Source organism: Naegleria gruberi (genome assembly GCF_000004985.1).
Source record: "Naegleria gruberi genomic scaffold NAEGRscaffold_13, whole genome shotgun sequence".
Classification (NCBI taxonomy): domain Eukaryota; phylum Heterolobosea; class Eutetramitea; order Acrasida; family Naegleriidae; genus Naegleria; species Naegleria gruberi.
Genome location: NW_003163314.1, coordinates 421733 through 441920, shown reverse-complemented (window position 1 = coordinate 441920; position 20188 = coordinate 421733). Strand labels below are relative to the sequence as shown.

The following is a 20188-nucleotide window of genomic DNA, read 5'->3' as shown; positions in this document are numbered from 1 at the left end:
TGAGTGACATGTTTAAGGAAGTTTCGTATAGCGGACTAGTTTCTGTAAATTATGTTCTGAAAGGAAGGGATAAGAATCAAAGATTCAAACTTCAGTAACATTGTCTACTAGTACATCGTATTTAGCTCTTAAAAAAATAACAAAACTAGCTCTAGGAGAAACTTATTCGAAATGAAACTATTTTGCTTGTCGTTGATGTTTTATTGCTTTACATTTATTGTACTACTCACTTCTCCCCGAGTTTCTGCAGACTATATTACTCCCTCATTATCCGAAACTCAATACATGTCGAATGACATTTATCAAGCAATTGATAAAGCAATGTCAGATGTCGTGAGTAGCCTTCCAAGTCCCTTCTTGTGTCGAAAGAACAACTTCTTATCCCAATTCGAATCCCTTTCCAACAACCAAAACTAAACTAAACATTTGTTATGAAGAACCAACAGATGTCTGGAGAAATTTCTATAAACAAGCAGGTGACTTACTAGTTTCCACTTTAAATTCCAAATATCCAGATGCCAAATTGAAAGCCAATCATATCATTATTAATACTTCCATTTTGGGATATTTTGACACATTGACAAGAGCAGTCGACAGTGGATTGTGTGATGTTGTCACGAGTAATACAATTTATTCACAGGAAAGAGCACGAAAAGTTAATTTTAATTGTGGATATGGAAGTTCTTCCACTGGAGTTTTACTTTCGAATAAGGCACATGCCTTAAACTATTCCTCAATTCAAGATTTACAAAAAGCTCCTTCACCAGCATTTACAGTTCTGAAGGGATCTTATTTTGTTGCTTTGGGTCAAGCCACCTTTCCAAATGCATCCATTATTTATAAGGAGAATTATGATGGCATATTCCAGGAAGTGATGGATGGAACAGTTGAGGGAATAATAGCTGATGCAATTGATTTGATTTATTGGTTGAATAATAACAAGCAGAATTGTACACATTGTGCCATTCGATTGTTTGGAGAAACGTACAAGTATGGTTCGTTTGTTACGAGGAATATCAGCAGTGGAACTAGTGGACTATTTGATTCTTCATTGGTGTCTATTGCAATGTTTCTTGGAATGATCTTGATTTCAATTGTCGTGTGTTAGAAATCAAGTGCTTGTCATGGTCAAGAAATTCTAAAATACTTGGAAAGTGAATGAGAATAAAATAGGGTTTTTAATAAGAGTTTATTCTTGGGCAGCTTCTGAGGCAGCAATACGACCAAAAACTACACATTCTAACAAGCTGTTACCTGCCAAACGATTCTTACCATGACATCCACCAGTGACTTCACCGGCAGCATAGAGATTTCTAATTACTTCGTTTGTATCTTGAGTCTTTCTACGCAAAACTTGTGCCTTATTGTTGAATAAGAGACCACCTTGAGTGTAGTGAACAGCAGGTGTAATTCTTGCCACAAAGAATGGAGTAGTTTCCTTACTCTTTTCCAAATTGAATTTAGATGGGAAAACTGTCTTTCCAAATGAATCCTTATAGTTAGGATCTGATCTTCTATAATCGACTGAATAATCATAATCAATAATGGTATCTTCGAGGTTGGCACAAAAGTTGGCAGACATGTTCAATTCTTCCTTTTGACACAAATCTTCAAAGTTTTCATATTTACGAATGAGACCCTTCTTGGCATAGAAGGAGGTCAAGCTTTCACCAAATGATTTCATAACAAATTCATTCATAATCATGTAGGCAGTAACGTGAGGATAATTTCCTTCCTTCCACAATTTTCAAAGATGGCATCACTGACTTCATCTCTTGTACCCAATTCATTGACAAATCTCTTACCCTCTTGATTGACAATAATAGCACCATAACCTCTCAATGATTCTGGAGCGAGAATTAATGTCATTGCAGTAGGATTGGCTGGATCAACAAAGGCAGTAGGGTGAATTTGAATTTCTCCCATATCAATCAAGGATGCGTTTACATCTCTGACAGCCATCTTTATACCATCACCTGTTGCCCACAAACCATTAGTTGATGGTAAATTGACAGAGTGTGGAGCGAATTGCTTCAAATAACCATCTCTATCTTGACCATAACCACCAGCTGCCAAAATGATAGAATCTCCCATAATTGTTTCAGTAGTATTTTCCTTAATGTTCAAAACCTTGACACCCTTGACAATGGTTTCTCCAAGATCATTTTCTTCAGAAATTAATTGAATGGCATGATGTTCAGTCTTGATGACAACACGCTCAGCCAATTTTTCTCTAATAAAAGCAGAGAGCTTGGAAATAATATCACTTCCAATGTTAATTGGTTTGTCACTCTTGTTAATGCTTCTGTGAGTTCTTGGCTTTGAGTGGCCTCCACATTGGGAAACAACATCCATTTTCACATCAAATGATTGTAAGAATTGGAGGGCTGGCTTGGAATCCTTGACAAGAGTTTCCAAAATTCTCCAAGAATTTTCTGTAATTAAATTTTCCTCTCCTTCAACCTTCTTCTTATTCTTTGGATTTCTAATGATTCTTCTAGCTTCCTTGAGGGTAGACAAGACCTTTCCTCCTGTGAAAGACTTGATAGTATCATTCCAAAAGTGAGTATATGAATCAAAGACGAGAACGTTTCTTTGTGTTGTTGTTTGGATAGCATTCATACCACTGGTTGCCTTGGCACTGTTTCCTCCAAGTCTAGGTTCCTTTTCAATGAGAACGACATCTTGATCGTAGGTGTAGGCAGATTCGAGAGTAGCTGTCAAGCCAGCAAGACCACTACCAATAACAATAATCTTTCTTCTTGGCTTTCTAAGGCTGACACTTTCTCCAAAAACTCCCTTCACAAGGTGTTGAATAGATTGTGTGTAATAATTCTTGAAAATTTGGAAATGGGTAGTGTTGGAAGCAACAGTGACATTACAAGTTTCCTTATTGGTGCAAACCTTTTCAACAAAGGTATTAAAAGCTTCAATTGGAACAAGAATATCATCCTCAGCTTTCAAAATCCATGTTGGAATATTCTTCAAGGAAATATCAAAGTTAGGTCCATAATTTTCAGTGAAATAATAACTATTATAAACTTCTACAAGGAAAGTCATGGTAGTAAATCTGTAGGTATCAATCATGGTATTGTTAAAAGCCTTCTTCCATCCAGTAGCTTCATCATGGAAAATGAATGAATCTCTTCCCAAAGGATCAAGCATGAATTTCATATTTTCTTCCCAATATTTGATATTAGTGATAAATCCCAATTGTGAAACCATCTTGTATACAGCATGAACAATATTAGTTCCGAGTGGTGGTTGATAATTGTGGAAAGAATAAATTTGATGAAGGTTTGAAGACCATCTCTTGTGCTCAGGAATGGTCATGTCTTGCTCTTTCAAGAGAGCTTGTCTGACCTTTTCTGAATAGAAACCTTGTGGTGCCATCAAGACAACTCTGTCGATGGTAACATCTTTCCATGACCATTCAGTAGATGATGTATAGTTTGAAACTCCATTTTCAAAAGTCCAATACTTTTCGGAATCCTTTGACAATAAAATCTTGGTCATCAAGTCATTGTGGAATCTTTCAGTGCTCTTCAAGTGAGCATGAGTTACCTTTTCACCACGTTCTCTCTTCTTTAATTGTTCCAAATAGTGTGAAAGCATTGTAGCATGAGCAGCACCTTGAGAATAAGCAAAGAGTGAAAAGTGCTTTAATCTCAACTTTCTCACAACATATAAAAGGTCCAAAGCACTAGCTTCATAATAATCCACATTGAAAGGTTCCAAATTATAGACAGGATTACCTTCCGAGTCAATACTAGATATTATTGGAGTAGATTGACCAATACCAGGTCTATCAAGACTGAGAATTCTCAACTTTTTGTCTCCTCCGAAAGTCCTCACAAAGTGATGATCAACTGGATACCTCCATCGTCTAGATCCAGGAGTTCCATGAATTTGGAAAATAGTATAATATGTTTTTTCGTCATCTGTTGTTAATCCACATGATGAAGATTTTTCCAAGTATTCCAAAATTATTGTTATTCATTGATGAATATTGCATTGTATATTATATTATTGTTAATTATTAATTATTAATTGAAAATTATTGTACAAATATTACATACCATCATTCACAACTTTGGTTGAATTTACAGTTCCGATTTCATCAAGAGCAATTTTTCTCAAGCTCTTTGGTTGAACAAGTCTTCTTCTATTCTTTCCGGGTGATGACGATGAACCTTCCTTCACAATACTACTCTCATCATGAATGGAAAATAAATTCAAATCAGCAAAATTTAAAGGATTAGTATTCATATCATCAAAATGCTTTGTATTAGCTGGTGGAGATCTCTCCAAAAAGAAATAAATATGAAACAAAACAAAAGAGCACACAAACGTGCTCACCACTCCGAGTTTGATGGCCGTGGCAAGGCAAGAAACAAGTTTTGTCATTTTTTTGTTTTTCTTCTTCCGATTTTAATTATTCAATATTCAATATTTAATATTTAAATATCAACTTAATAACTTTTCAAAAGTATTATATCAAAAAGCTTATTTTCATATTGTAATCGTATCAAACACGTGGTGTTTCGTCTTCATCATAAATTTTAGAAGGAAACAATTTTTCTTGTGCTTCATAAAAAATGCGTTAAACGTGAAACCGCCAAAATTTGCTTTGAATTCATCATTCGAAAAAAACAACAGCAAAGGCTGCTAAAATTCTAAGAAGAAAAAGGCTTTGTATTATTATTCGAGTTCGTGTAGGCACTAGAACAAGTTTTGTTAATTTATCAAGTCTTCATTACCTTCATTATCAACGTGAAAGATAATTATCATCATCACCCGATCGGTTAATATTCATCATCATCATTAATTATTCAAGAAGATGGAAAGAAAATTGAACCTCACTCCTTTGAATAAGAATAGAAAGGCTGTTGTTGCTACTGAAGAAGAAACAGATGAAGTATCATCTCCAGTGACTGGCAATGATTTTCGTTCATTATTAGAGGATTACAACTTGAAATCACCAACTTCTATGCAAATCAAAGTAGTCAAGAAGGAATTGCACAATTCATCACCATCTTCGTCACCAACAACAACAACACCAATAGAACAAGAAGAACAACAAGCAACACCAACACAACACAGACAACCAGAAGAAAGAACCTTTAAAAATTCATCTTCACGAAGGGTTTGTTCCTTTGCTGAGGAAAGACCTATTTCTGATGAGGCACTCATGAGAACTCCTAATAGATTTAGTACTTCAGTTCTTCCTCCAATGGCTTCGTCTCTTGTTGATGTCGATGATGAGTTGGATTATGTGGAAGTGAAGAGAGGTTCCACAACACCAATTGTACCCAATTCAGCTCAGCAATCAGAGATTCTGTCACTCTTCTCTACTCCTAATATTGATACACCAGCCAGAGCACTACAAACTCCTTCGACAAGTACTCAACCAATATTACAAGATACACTGGCAGTTGAGGATATTGCCGTTGTGCCACCAGTGTTAAATTCAATTAATAATGAATTGAAACAAGCAGCTTTAGAAGAGGAAATAGTGATTTCGAGTGTCACCAAGGTTGAATCCAATACTAATTTGGAAGAAGAATTGAAAGAGTTGGAAGAAAAGAAAATCCAAGAATTGATTAAAGGAAGTGAAGAGGAAAGATTATTATTCATAGATCACAAACGATCACTGTGGGTATTAGCATTGTTAATTGCATTCTCTGTGGTTATTTTAGACTCTGTATTGTTATACTATTATAGCTACACTTGCCTTACCATGGTTTTTCTGAGCTTATTTAAATTATATATTCAGCCAGTCGCTACTGATCTATCCAATTATTATGAAATTAGCCATAAGACACAAGCCCTCCTGCCTTCAATAACTTCGTTCATTTGTTGTTGCTTGGCATATTTCTTAATGTTTGTTTTCCTGCTCTCTAAGGTTTCATTTGAGTCCAAATGGAAACGCACACGTAGAGAGAATCACAGAGCTACGTTGGCTAGATTAGAATCCATACAGCTTAATCAAAATTGTACAAATTAAATGTAAAACTCTAACAATGTTACAAAAGGAATATTATAAGAGATTCATTTATTTCTTTTTAAATTGTTGAACGACATACTTTCTCAGAGTTGCAGAGACACTCTGACGAACAATCTTCTTCTCAGGAGGACTCTGTGGAACAACTCCATTTCCAACACTGAACGTTAACAATTCAGGAGTGTAATCACTGGCATTGCTACTGATACTGATATTTTGATTCTCAAATTTAAAGTTTCTACTATTGGTCTTGCTTAAAGTTTCATCAGCAGATGGTAGTGGTGTTGGCATTGATTTGTTTTGAGTTTCGTAAACTCCTTCCTCAATGTTCTTCTTGATAATTTCACTCAGGAGACCTTCTAATGCTTCTTGGATATTCAAATTTTCACATGCACTAGTGACAAAGAATGGAAAATGATGAGTATCTCCAAGAGCATAGCCATACTCTGCATTAATGGTCTTGAGGGCTGATGGTTTCTGATCGCATTTACTCATTATAAGGACCATTGGAGGATTATCAATTGTCGATGGTTTAGAACTATTTACATTGGAAGAGGCAGCACTTGCTGAGGAGGTTGAATTCATTGTTGCTGAACTATTATTACTTGCAGAGGACAATCGAGCACTACTCGAACTGTGTGAAGCAGCTGCATCCGAATGTTTCCTTGCAGGATTTTCATAGTAGGCAAATTTACACTCATCAATATAATTCTGAATCTTGGCAAATGATGCCTTATTATTCATATCAAAAACCAACATGTATCCATCCACTGAAGACAAATCAGTTGCTTCCTTTCTCACTTCCGATCTCCCACTCGTATCCACAATGGTCACTCTACAAATAATGTCCTGCTCGAAATTATAAACCACATCCGAAAGTAATTCATCCACATAATCATCAATGTCCTCTTCCTCAGTGATTACTCTTCCAAAATCTCCATCCTCTCCTGATTGATTATTTCCAGCATGCTCATGAGAAGATTTTTGTGGAGAATCACTCGTTGTTGATTTCTTCTTGAATAAACTAAACATTTTCTTTTGTTTCTCCTCAAGTGCTTTTTTCATTTCCTCTTCCTTTTCTCTTTTTTGTTGAATAATTGATAGCAAAGTATTATCCAATTTCATATAATTTCTCAATTCCATTGGTATTAATTCCAAATCATGTGCCAATTGTTTATATCCATAAATATCACCTTTGGGATTACTTCTCATTAATTCATTCGAATCTCCTTCACCACCATTCGAAACTATTTCTTCCACCAAAGGTGCTGGCAACCTAAACATAAACTGTACCTTACAATTATACTCATCTTCAATCGTTGGTTCATGTTCTGGCACAAACGTCTCCTTTCCAGCACATCTCATTGCAATATTCGATTTTCCAACACATTCATCTCCAATGATGGCAATTTTAAAATCTTGAAAGAAGGGAATGGCTCGGATCGTTCTTCTACGATCTTGGTGAATGGATTGACGTTGTTGAAATGAATTTCGTAACGATAATCTCTTGATGAAACTTGGCATTTGGCAGTTTGACTATTTTGTAGTTGGAAAAAAATTAAAGGCTTTGAAGAAGGCTACTAGTATTCAGAATTGATAAATGGATGACGAAAACTCGCGTTTTGTTTTTGATATTTTTTTTTAAAGTTGATTACTGACAAGCTACTTAATTAGGATTGAGCGGCAAACTCAAAAAACATCAAGTTATGACCAGACCTAGATCCACAACACCTCATATCTTTCGAATATTTTCAAGAAGAAACAAAACTAAACCTTAAAATGATGACATGCCAACTCTCCTTTTACAAGGATCTACCAGCATAGCTTCAATGGAACACCTAATGCCGAATCTCTCCCAACAGATCCACCAAATTAGCTTACGTTGTAGTTTGGTATCTGCAAGCAACGGACGAATAATTTTGTTTATGTGTTTGGTTTTGTTTAGTATTTGGTTGATCATTTTCTTAAGTAAGGTTGACCAGAACCCCCCTCAATCCGTGCAACGTAACGGGGAAGAAATGAAGGAAGAGACACCTAGTTGGACATGCCACCAATCAATCTGTGAAAAATGAATGTAATAAATTTTGTAAATTTTCAGAGAATTTCACAGATTTATGGTTTAGGATAAAATTGGGCTTTTTGGAAGCATCTCTAGCAAGAAGTATGAATGTGTGGGAAACTCTCTTGCATTTACTTTCGTTTTTTAATATTTATCACTTATTGGTCTGTTTTTAGATTTATTATTTCCTCTTCCAACATTTTAATTCGTTCCAATAAAGAGTTCTCTTCCAATAATTTAATTCTTTCTAATAGTTTGGTATTTTCCTCTACAAGTTGAGAGTAACTTCTTAATGGTGATATTTTCTTCAATTCTCCAACTTGTTTTTCAATATTGAAAGTGATATCTTTGATTTCTCCTTTCAAAAATTTCAAAATATTCTCAATTGTTAACTTGTGAGAATAACAATCCAATCTTTTTGATGAATCTCTTTGAATCATGCTAATAATGCTTCTAATCAATATGTTATTCACTCCTAAATCTGGATTAATTGTTTCATTGATTAGTTTTTCAATTGCATAATGTAATTTCATTTCTCCCTCTGTTGTTGTCACAACTGTATAGAAATATTTTCCATGTCCACTAAAATACAAGTAATTATCATTATATTTAGAGACATCTGAATCATTCAGAAATGTTGAACATAGTTGCAAAGGACAATTGGTTAATAATTTCAACAAAATACATCCCAATGAAAATATATCACATGAAATGGTAATTTGTCCAACATTGTGAGCAAGCTTTTCATCATTACCACTTTTCAATAAATCATCAGAATAATTATCATGTGAAACTTCAGGAGACATGTATGCAAACTTTCCACGAGCAATTGTAATTGAATTACCTGTCTTGATCACTCTTGATGTTTCAAAATCAATAATTTTGTATAAATCTTGAACTTTGACAATATTTTGAGGATCTAAATCTCTGTGTAAAATATTGTGATCATGAATTGATTGAACTGAGTTCAATACTTTGATAAATATATCAAGAATTTCAATTAGTTTTTCCTTAATAATGAATCCATTTCTATAAATTTCACTTTCATTATTTCTTGAAATGTAATTTGATAATGATTCCTCTCCAAGTTCCATCACTGAATATAAATGATTTTGAATAATTTCACAATCAAAACATTTGATCTTTCCTTCAATGTCTGTTCTTTTCAATAAATTAATGGTTTCTTTTGTTGATTCTTCAGATTCCTCTGGGTCATATTTCAATTTTAAAGCCCTTAATGATTTACTACTTTTATGAAATACTTTGAATGCAACACCTTCACCTCCATATCCTAATACTGAAATGAAATCATAATCATTTTTGAAATAATTATAGAAATAATTAAGAGATTTGAATACTTTTGATAAATCTCCTCTCAGCTCATTATATTTACAAATTATTTGTTTGTAATTTTCAAATGTTTGCTCATTTTCAAACCACTTGTTGGCAAAAATCATAATTTCATTAATTTCCTGTTTTGTATAAAATGACGTTTCAAAGTTTGTTGCAACTTGTTCCACAATATTCTTCAAATCTTTCATTCTTGTTGATTGACAGGGATTATCTTCAAGAAATTTGTCCAATCTGAAACAATATAAATAATAGTTAGCTTTGGTACTTTGTAAATCAATAAGAGCAATAATATCATTAGACAATTCTGAATGGTTCATTTGTTTCAATATTTGAAAAATAATCAATTTTTCAATAAATATTGGTGTATAGATAGAATTGAAATTGAATATTGTACCTTTTGGTGTTGGATTAAAGAGACTTGTTAATTCAATAGCATAATATAAATCCTTTTCATCCATAAATATTTTGGAGTATTGTTCAGTTATATTGCTTGACAGCTTTCTCTGAATATTTAAGCATTCTTCAATGGTTTTGGATATAGATGGTGAGAAGTTTCTTGCATTTTCTTTGTTCAATTTAAATAGCAAATAAATAAATTCTCTATCTTTTTTAAATGATGAATCAGCATATTCAAGTGCTGATCCATTTTTTTTAACAGATTCCAATACAATTTCTCTATCTTTTTTAAATGATGAATCAGCAAACTGAAGTGCCAATCCATTTTGTTTAACAGCTTCCGATACAATTTCTCTATCTTTCTTCAAAAATGAATCAGCATGTTTAAGTGCTGATCCATTTTGTTTAACAGCTTCCAATATAATTTCTCTATTTTTTTTCAATGATGAATAAATATATTTAAATGCCAATCCATTTTGTTTAACAGCTTCCAATACAATTTCTCTGTCTCCCTTAACTGATTCATCAGCATATTTAAGCGCTGCTCCATTTTGTTTAACAGCTTCCAATACAATTTCTCTATCTTTTTTAAATGATGAAACAGCATATTGAAATGCATATCCATTTTTCGTAACAGATTCTAATACAAATTCTCTATCTTTCTTCAATGATGAATCAGCATATTCAAGTACTAATCCATTTTTCGTAACAGCTTCTAGTACAAATTGTCTATCTTTCTTCAATGATGAATCAGCAAATTCAATTGCATACACATTTTGCTTAACAGCTTCCAATACAATTTCTCTATCTTTTTTAAATGATGAATCAGCAAACTCAATTGCCAATCCATGTTGTTTAACAGCTTCCGATACAATTTCTCTATCTTTCTTCAATGATGAATCAGTAAATTCAAGTGTCAATCCATTTTTCTTAACAGATTTCAATATAATTTCTCTATCTTTTTTCAATGATGAATCTGCATATTTAAGTGCATATACATTTTGTTTAACAGCTTCCAATACAATTTCTCTATCTTTTTGTAATGATGAATCAGCATGTTTAATTGCCAATCCATCTTGTTTAACAACTTCCAATATAAACTCTTCATCTTTTTTCAATAACTCATCGGCATATTTAAATGCATATCCATTTTGTTTAACAGATTCCAATACAATTTCTCTATCTTTTTTAATGATGAATCAGCAAATTCAATTGCCAATCCATTTTGTTTAACAGCTTCCAGATTCATCGGCATTTTCAAGTGCCAACCCATTTTGTTTAACAGCTTCCAACACATATTTCCTATCAGCCTGTAATCATCACACATTTAATAAATAATTTTAAATCTCGCATCTCAAAACACAAACCCAATTTGCAGACCATTTTGTGATCGGCCATTTTTTTTCAATTAATAATAATCTATCAAGGTGTGGGAGGTGATGTGGTTGCATTTTTTTTTAAATTAACCCTTATTCATGAATACAGTTCACCTTTCTTCATCACCTGAAGTGCCAGCACGTGATGTCTGATGAAATCAAACTTTTGGCGCCATTTCAACTTCACTCCTGCAAATTCAATTCATTTCATAAAAAACAAAAACAATGAGTAGACCTGCCTCTCTCTCCTCCAACAAACAACCAAACAATCGAGAAGATACAAACGAGGATGACAATTTATCAACCTCGGGATCTAGTAATAGTTCCAATCAGTCATCACCAGCAACAAATAATCATCATCATACAACACAGGCAACTTCTACAGCAAATATTCGAGCCGTGCAGGATGATCAGAGTGTAGGTTCTCCTCCTGTTTCGCCAAGATCACCAAATGGTGCCTCTTCAATGAGGATTCGAATGCCACCTCCAAATTCACCAGGAAGTGAGCAGAATAGAAAGAGTTTCAGATTGGCCAAGTCTCCTCTTTCGGCTAGAAGTAATAGATCGAATGGTTCTGGAAATGGTTCGAATAGTGGTGTTTATGATACAACACCACACGAATTGAAACCTAGTAACTCTGCAAATATTAAAAAGAGAAATTTGTCAAGAATTGGAAAGAAGGATTCTCCCAGTTTGGTGACTATTCCATCATCTTCCTTGTGGATTAATAGTGCCAAGAATGCGAATAATAGAATGTCAGTTTCGTATAATAATGATCAAATAGTTGATATGGATGAATATAATTTGACTTCATCGGCTCTCTCGGTAAAATTCTCATTCGAAATGTTAAGAAATAGGAATGCCTTATTGCAGGGAGGAATGGGTAGATACTTTTCTATGCAAGTTTCCAAGACTGGTTCATCAAAGAAGGAAACTGAAAAGATTCCACTCTCTGTTGGTTGTTTCGTCTTGAATTCTGAAGGAAAACTTGTTGATATCATTACGGTGGAGCAAGCAAAGAGTTTACTTTGTGTTGAAAATATTCTAAACCTTAAAGGAATGGAAAATGTTGAGGAATTGGATCAAGCAGTTGTAAATAATGTGGAAGAAAGTGGTGGTCGTAAATCAAAGAAATCTGCAAAAGCAAACTCTGCACTTACAACCACTCAAACACCACTTGTTGCATTGGAATGTCAATTGAATGATTTGCTATCTGATTCCTCCCAAAGAAAGTATTTAGGAATGAGATCACTCAATAACAGTACATCAGCTAACTCAACAACAACTTCTTCATCAGGAAAGACCACTATTGGAGGTTTTGTATTGAGAACAAACAGAAAATCCAATGCTGATGAGGAGGAAAACAAACAACCAGAAAAGAAACATCAAAAACTATCAAATATTGTAGATGAGATGCATACAAGAAATGTGAAGGATGACATGGCCTATGAAAAATTGAAACAATCATTCAATATCCAAGTCAGAGATTGGAAAACCAATGATGAAACAAATTATCAATCTAGTGGAATTTTCCAAAATCTTACCCATGGCTATGCAGCAGATTTCAATAATTTATTGAATAGCTTTACAATGTCAACAACGAAAGTTCAAAAGCAATCTGATGATGAAGAGGAAAAGGTTGTACAGAAGGAAGATTTCAAATTTTGTAAAAAAACCATCGATAAGGTCATGTTAACAAAATATGATGTTGCTAAATCAAAGCGAATCAGTAACTATCTTAGTGATAACCCATTTGGCGAATATACCAAACTGATATTCTTCTTAGAAGGTGACCTGAACTGTTTGGAAGGTGATATTCAAGTCTCCTTTGAGAATGATATGGTATTTACCAAGTCTGAAATTCATGAAGAGAATGCCTATCGTGTTTCAGCCTCCAAGTTCATTCATAACTTGAATATTGAAGTGAATCAACCCTCTCTAATGAATAAGAGCAATACCATTACAACATTATTCAGTTTATCCTATGACAGACTCAAAAAAGAGTACAAGGTTGATTTAGCAGATCCTCTCAGCTCTATCAATAATTCTTCCCTATCTTGTCAGCCATTCCCTCTACCAAATGATAGTTGTCTTTTCCATTTACCTAAAGTTTTGGAGCCAATTAGAGAGAATCATAACATTGTACTTGAAACTAGAGATGTGAAAAGTAATTCTCCTCCAAAGGCAGCAGGTTCAAACAACTCCATATTTGTGGACAGTGAAAAATTGAGGTTGAGAATAACAGAGGAGAATAGAGCTATTGGAATAAGACCAATTAGAACTAATCATTTCTGTGTCTTGATGGATTCTGTTGGAGGAGTTGTTGATGTTGTGAGTCACGATAAGAGATTTAGTAACCATACTGTTTCTGGAGAGCCAACAATTTCCAGTCACATGGCTGTTGGTGTTGTAGGAAACAATAATTCATTCGAATCATCGTTCGATTACTTTGACCTCAAACTGGAAAACTTGAAACATATTCATGAAATTTATTTCGTATCAATGATCGGAGATGGATATGAACATTCAGAATTACCTCGAATGGGCCTTACCAACACTGCTTCGAATAACATTTCAAGCTATCTCTTTTTTGATTCTTCGTTTGGATTGAGTTATATTGACAAGTCAAACAATGAAGTTAACATTAGAAACTTCCCAACGCCTCCTCATCCAAGTAATTGCATCATCTGGGGGAAGGTTTCACACGCCACTGGCCAATCCTTTGTGATGAAATTCCTTGGTGAGCACATGTCAGTTGAGAAGAAACCAAAACAAACTTGCTTTTCAACAATTGTGAGACACATAAGACACTACCATTTCAATAAGGGAGCTGATTCCCTTTGTAGATCTGCTGTAGTTCAGGAAGGACAAGAGATTACAACTTATGATTTTCCTGTCAAGTTTTCAAATTCTCACCCAATCATGTTACAATTTCAAGGAGCTAGTCATCCTCATCTTTGTAAACCTTCAGACTTGCTTGTTAAACTCACTGTATTCACATTTGATAAGGAAGCCTATTTCTTGAAGAAACAACATGTGGAATTGAGAAGAGAAGGCCCAATTTTGGATGGCGTAATCGATCCAATGGCAATCATTCCTCGATTGGTGGAAAAGGCAGGAATTGTCTTTTGTATTGTTTCCTACCGAGAACATGCGGTTAGGGAGGATAACAGAACTGTCACGTTTGAGGATGAAGATGATTTACCAAGAAACTCTGTTGCCGAAAAGGAAGAGGATGAAACTATTCGAAACATTTTTGTTATCGATCCAGTTACAAGAAAACCATTATTCTCTCTTCCTTTATGTGATATCTTCAAGATTTCAAATCATGAAAACAATGGCCCAAAGGAGGTGGCTGACTTTGAGGGATACAAACACCTGTTGGCTTTCAAAATGGAAAGAAAGCAAAAGGAAGAGTGGTCACTTTCCTACGTTGGTGAATGGATGCCAATAGATGTAGACCATTCCTCCGTTACTAAAAGAGATGATTCATGGGTTTATTACTTGTCAGATCTCTTCCTAATGGGAGATTCCAAGTATAAAAGAGTGACCAATGAAAGATTGTCTCATGCTCCCATTCCTTCTCCTTCACAATATATTTGCTTTGGTGTAAGATTGGAAGATACAACCAAAAAGGTTCCATTTAGAAGTGATTTGAGTCCTCTCACAGCTGGAACAACTAAAAAAGCCCAGAAAACAAAAAACCTTATCGATCATACCATTGTAAGAATGAAGGCAATTTGTTATAATTGGAAGGGAGATGTTACCAAGGTACTGAGCTCCTCAAATTCAATGCCAAAATCTGGCAGTGTGGAAAAGTACCTTGCTGATGACAGTACAAAGTTTGCTGCTCTCATTGATAGAGCCTTGCCAACTGCCACATCAGTACAATGGCCAATGCAAGGAGAATATGATGAGACTCAATGCTACATGATGCTCGACTCTGTTGATGATAGCAAGGTTCAAGCATTGAGCCCATCTATGGTTCGTCTGTCATTCAGAAGAAACAAGGATTTCATGTTACCTGAGCCAATTCCAGTTTATCACTTTTCCATTCTATTGAAGATTTATATTGTGATTAACTCGAAGGAAATTCCACCTGAAGATGTAATTGAATTATTGTCTCAGCTTAATGCTGTCATCAAGGTTTACAACATGGAAACTAAGAGTGAGGCATTTAGATTTACAATTCCTGCTTCTCAAATTCCTTACAAGGCAGGTGAAAATCAATCCAAGATTAATTCTCACTTGTTCCTCTGTAGTATCAGGTCCATCTTCTCCAATGATAACTCTAGCAAGGTTTGGCATATTAATCCAATACTGCAACGAAAGCAAATGGGTGGCGAATTGACTAAATTCTTAGCACCAATTCCAAAGATACTCAAAGTTCAAATTGTGGAAGCAAGGAATTTACCTGTCATGGATGCCATTTCTGGACTTTGTGATGGTTTTGTAAAGGTTTACAATATTGAAAATGAGAAGGGATTAACTTCCAAAAAGAAGAAGAAAACCTACAAGACCAAAACTATCAAGAAGAATTTGAATCCTCGTTGGAATAATGAAACGTTTACATTGTAAGTTATCAATTTGAATCTATTGGAAATTAATTCACTTCTTCTAGAAATGTTTCTGAAATTATTCAAAGGCATGGATTATTATTCTCTGTCAGTGATAGAGACATGTTGACAACTGAGGTTATTGGATTTATTTTCATTCCCTTCTCTGAAATTGAAAATGGAACTAAATATTACAAGATCAAGAAGGAAATCATTCCTTCACCAGAATCTCTCCATCAAGAAGATGAATATTTAGGAGATGTCAAGATTAAATTTGAATTGTTAGGAGCCAAATCAGATCAACCTCTTCAATTCTTGAAATCCAAACTCTTGAAAATTAAATAATAAAATTATAAGAATGATGGTTCATTATTTACAATATTACACACTGAGTGAATATTCCCTGACTTTCCTCTATTGATCTTGTACCTGTTATTGAAGATAACAAGAAGGCATGAGTAAATCCTGGCAGATATCCCAATAATGTTAATAAAACATTGAGTAGAGTGACTTTCCACATTGGTTTGTTATTCTTCCGATCAAATATTTGTCTACTTGCAGCATCCATTTCAAAGTGATACATGAACAACAAGCCGAGAGGAGGACAGAGAATGACAAGGATCAATCGAATAACTGCTATTGCACTCATTTTTTGTTATTGTTCTTTTCTACATGACCATCATAGTAAGAACAATCAAGTTTAAAGTTATTTGTTGTTCCTCAGATCAGTTTGAAAGGTCCGTTGATGTGGTTTTTGCTCTGGAGCAAAAATACCACCCAGCAAATAGATTTCAAGAATTTGGCCAGTCTTCATCACCATAGTTTGAAATTAGTGCTGTTTGAGGGAGTTTTTCAATCCTTGCATGTCTAATTGTTGAAAATGTTGTTGGCTGATGAACAGGAGAAATAAATCCTTCAACAACAACAACATGATATCCCTCTTCATTATGTAAATAATCTTGTTGGTTGTTTAAAACATTCAGAGATTTGCAAATTGGTAATCGGATTAAAACTTCCACAAAGGAATAAAGCAGGAGGCCTTCCAAATCATCATAATTATTATTATTAATTAATTATTAATTATTGATGAGCAATAACAGCTTATGTTGAAGTTTTATACCAATACGCCACAATCATCACCCTTCCCTATATTCACCACCATTATTGTTGATAGAAGAAGAAATACCAAGCACAAGCTCAAGTTTTCATGTGATGATGAAATTGCGATTTTTTAGAAAATTGAAAAAAAAACTTTTTCACGTGAGCTTGATTAATTTGTTGTTCAACAATTTCTTGATTCAATTCTATACTGTAATGATTCTCTTCTTTCAAAAGATTAATTGCATTTTGTTTCTGTAAGTGAAAAATTGTACTTTTAAAATTTACAAATGTTGTAAACCTCAATGTTCGAATAACATAATCAATTACTTTGAATACTATATGACCTTCTAAATTCACACGATTATAACTATCTCTCAACATGCTTTTTCTGCAGCAAATTCAACCTGTCAATCGACTTTACGTAAAAAATCATTAAAAAAAAATGTCAATTTCCAAGGTCATTCTTCTCGCAATCGTTGCCGCATTGTTGGTTACTTTTGCTGTTGCTAGTGCTATCCCATCTGATGCCGTTATCGAATCCATCTTGGGTACTTTCGAAAAGGAATACGAAATGTCAGATGCCATTTCAACTGCTTCACCAGCTGCTGTCAATGCTGCCAGATTTGCTCAACAACAAGTTGGTAAATGTTACTCTCAACAAAATAGACTTGGTAATCCATGTTTTGATTGTTCCGGTTTAGGTTTGTTTTTTTTTACACTTTCCATATTTAGAAAATTAACAAATTTTCGTATTTTTGGAAATGGAAATTATATGAATTATTGATCAATAATTCATGAATATCGTGCATCAATTCTCCATTTTATTATTTATTATTGGATAAATAGTTTACACTGCTTACAAATCTCAAGGAAAGACAGTTCCAACTTCTACTGGAGTTTATCCAAATGGAAATATCTATGAAGTTACTGGACAACCAATGGAAGTTGGTGATATCTTGTTCAGACCAGGTGTAAGTTGAATTGAATTTTCACAAAAAAATTAATTTCTTTCGAATAATGTTTCGAATATTTTAGCATGTTGGTATCTATGTTGGTGGAAATCAAGTTGTTTCTGCTGAAAATTCTAGAACTGGAGTTCGTCAAAGAGATATGGGTTATTACTCTGCTTATTTGAAGTTCACTAAGGTTTACAGAGTTAGATAAATAGTTTCGAATAACGCAATTAATTTTATTGTAAAGTTTGAATAAAGAATTTATCTTTACAAATAGGTCAATTTCTTTCCATTACAAGAAAGTTTTTACTTTCCAATAATCTTATTCGAATCCATCTTTTTGTATTCGAAGATGTAAGATCATCATTTCACAAAGAATCTCTCATCAATTTTCATGGCTTTTAAAGTAGTCTTCAATTTACAATTTTGTATTTTTTAATTTTTCTTAGATTTTGGTAAATTTTTTCATCTGGAAATGGATTTATTTCTTCCACAGATTTGTTGTGTGTTTTCAGATTGATTCTTGGTGACTTGGGATTTTGAATAAACACACACAGAAAAAATGGACAAGCAACAAACTAAACACAGTGAGCTTTCGAATAAAGTCAATAGAAACGAAAGTAAAATGGTGGGTGACCACAACTATAATTTTGATCGAGTTGTGTACACACCAAACAAATCAATGTTCAGCGTCATTAAAAAGAAGAAAGTTTCAATACAGAGCTATGAATCTGTTCTATTCTTTACGAAAGAAAATTCACAACCTTCAACTTCTATTCGAAAGGTCACCAAAAAGAATCACACACCAATTACCCAACAATACACTGTCATGAATACATCACAAAAGATCACTCATTCACAACAATCTTTAAATATCCTAAACGAAACTAAACCCTTTAGAATAATGCTCCCGTCCATCAAGGAGTTGTTTTCCGCCAATCAAACAAGTATCTTTCCAATAGATCACAACTTACTCCATCCAACTTCCAATAATCTTTCCATTTAATCTTCCATTTTCCAATAACATTGAAATAAAGAGTTTCATTACAATAAACTCCGCAGGAACATTTTAAAAAAAATGTCAACACAATGTTTACGGCAGAATCGATTCTCACTATGCCGAATGTTTTTATTCATCAGCCTTCTGATGATTTTCTCTCACTTTTCGACGTGTAATTTGAACGAAACTATCCGATTCTTAAAATCACAAGTTAAATATCAAGCAGAATCAATTATTGGAAAATTAGATTACCCATCAAAATTAGAAACAAAAACCTTTTCACTTGTTGGGTTAGCTCCTTCCGTTCAATATGAAAATACGTTTTATTATGTCGTGAATCAGGTTGTCATTGCTAAATTGGATTTTGTAACTGGACAACAGGAATTTATTACAGGAAGTGAATCTCCTGGTAGAGGTATTGAGGGAAATGGAGGACCAGTGAAAAATGCAACGTTTATATTTGTGAATCATTTGTATGTGGTTGCAGAAAAGGACGAAAGTAGTGGAAACTTGTATGATGTGATTTATTTGGTGGATTTGTTTTCTGTTAGGAGGATTCGAACCAAGACAGGAATTATTGACCATATTGCTGGAATTCTGGCAGGTAATTTGAATTTTGCGGCCCCAGATGTGATTCCAGCAAGTGAAATCAAATTCCTTTCATTGAGTGATATGGTTGTTTATCCGAAAGTGGTGAATTCTGTGGAAGAGGCGAATGTTATCGTTCTGGATTTGAATATTCTGAGAAAGATTCAAAATGGTACTGTTTATAGAATTTGTGGAGGTGCTGGAGTTTATCTAGATAGCGAATTTCCTGCAATTAGTTCAACATTATTGTCCCCTAACAGTATTTCACTAAATGACAAGAATGAGATTTACATTTCAGAAAGGGGATCCAATAGGTTCAGAAAGATTCTCCAGAATGGTAATATTACAACAATGTATGGGCATGAATTTCCACTTCTGCCAGTTTCAATGTCCACTTGTCCTTATGATGATGAATATGATTATAGTTGTCCCTCTTATTTATCAGCTTATACTATGAACGAATTGGATATGGTTTATTTCACTGATACTTCGAGCTTATTGAAAAGGTTGACCATCAATAATACAGATGGATCCGTAAAGCTGGAAATACTGGCAGGAAAAAGTGATTCCTCAGCAGAAGAATGCAAAGATGGAATAACTCAAGCATTTGATTGTCATTTTGTTTTTTCTTCTAATTTTATAATTTCTCCAGATGGAAAGTCTGTTTTAATGGTAGACTCGAAAAATATCAAAATTCTCAATTTGGAAACCAAGATGATTTCTCCAGTATTTTCAAATGGCGATCAAATACCGAGAGTGGATGGGATGAAAGGGATAAAGTTCCCATTGAGACAGCCAACTG

At 34.0% G+C, this 20188-nt stretch overlaps 7 protein-coding genes across 7 annotated transcripts; 4 read left to right on the top strand and 3 right to left on the bottom strand.

Moving 5' to 3' along the window:
* Positions 1 to 1189: 1189 nt before the first annotated feature.
* NAEGRDRAFT_79044 (NADH-dependent fumarate reductase) lies at positions 1190 to 4409 on the bottom strand (the record flags this gene model as incomplete). The annotated part of the gene is made up of 3 exons (XM_002679466.1): positions 4080 to 4409; positions 1768 to 3941; positions 1190 to 1735 (listed from the first exon to the last, which is right to left on the bottom strand). The coding sequence occupies exons 1-3, from the start codon at positions 4405 to 4407 to the stop codon at positions 1190 to 1192; spliced, it is 3048 nt and encodes a 1015-aa protein (XP_002679512.1). The 5' UTR covers positions 4408 to 4409.
* A 431-nt stretch (positions 4410 to 4840) lies between these two features.
* On the top strand, positions 4841 to 5763 carry NAEGRDRAFT_65319 (uncharacterized protein; the record flags this gene model as incomplete). The annotated part of the gene is made up of 2 exons (XM_002679577.1): positions 4841 to 5704; positions 5725 to 5763. The coding sequence occupies 2 exons, from the start codon at positions 4841 to 4843 to the stop codon at positions 5761 to 5763; spliced, it is 903 nt and encodes a 300-aa protein (XP_002679623.1).
* A 292-nt stretch (positions 5764 to 6055) lies between these two features.
* NAEGRDRAFT_65318 (uncharacterized protein) lies at positions 6056 to 7528 on the bottom strand (the record flags this gene model as incomplete). Its single annotated transcript, XM_002679465.1, has 1 exon — positions 6056 to 7528. One exon carries the CDS (start codon positions 7526 to 7528, stop codon positions 6056 to 6058), a length of 1473 nt encoding a protein of 490 aa, XP_002679511.1.
* A 382-nt stretch (positions 7529 to 7910) lies between these two features.
* NAEGRDRAFT_79043 (serine-threonine kinase) lies at positions 7911 to 11210 on the bottom strand (the record flags this gene model as incomplete). The annotated part of the gene is made up of 2 exons (XM_002679464.1): positions 7911 to 10995; positions 11180 to 11210. 2 exons carry the CDS (start codon positions 11208 to 11210, stop codon positions 8222 to 8224), a joined length of 2805 nt encoding a protein of 934 aa, XP_002679510.1. The 3' UTR covers positions 7911 to 8221.
* Positions 11211 to 11413: 203 nt separating this feature from the next.
* Positions 11414 to 15766, top strand: NAEGRDRAFT_65316 (uncharacterized protein; the record flags this gene model as incomplete). The annotated part of the gene is made up of 1 exon (XM_002679576.1): positions 11414 to 15766. One exon carries the CDS (start codon positions 11414 to 11416, stop codon positions 15764 to 15766), a length of 4353 nt encoding a protein of 1450 aa, XP_002679622.1.
* Positions 15767 to 17287: 1521 nt separating this feature from the next.
* NAEGRDRAFT_65315 (uncharacterized protein) lies at positions 17288 to 18009 on the top strand (the record flags this gene model as incomplete). The annotated part of the gene is made up of 3 exons (XM_002679575.1): positions 17288 to 17546; positions 17692 to 17816; positions 17881 to 18009. 3 exons carry the CDS (start codon positions 17288 to 17290, stop codon positions 18007 to 18009), a joined length of 513 nt encoding a protein of 170 aa, XP_002679621.1.
* Positions 18010 to 18360: 351 nt separating this feature from the next.
* On the top strand, positions 18361 to 18804 carry NAEGRDRAFT_65314 (uncharacterized protein; the record flags this gene model as incomplete). The annotated part of the gene is made up of 1 exon (XM_002679574.1): positions 18361 to 18804. One exon carries the CDS (start codon positions 18361 to 18363, stop codon positions 18802 to 18804), a length of 444 nt encoding a protein of 147 aa, XP_002679620.1.
* Positions 18805 to 20188: the final 1384 nt, after the last annotated feature.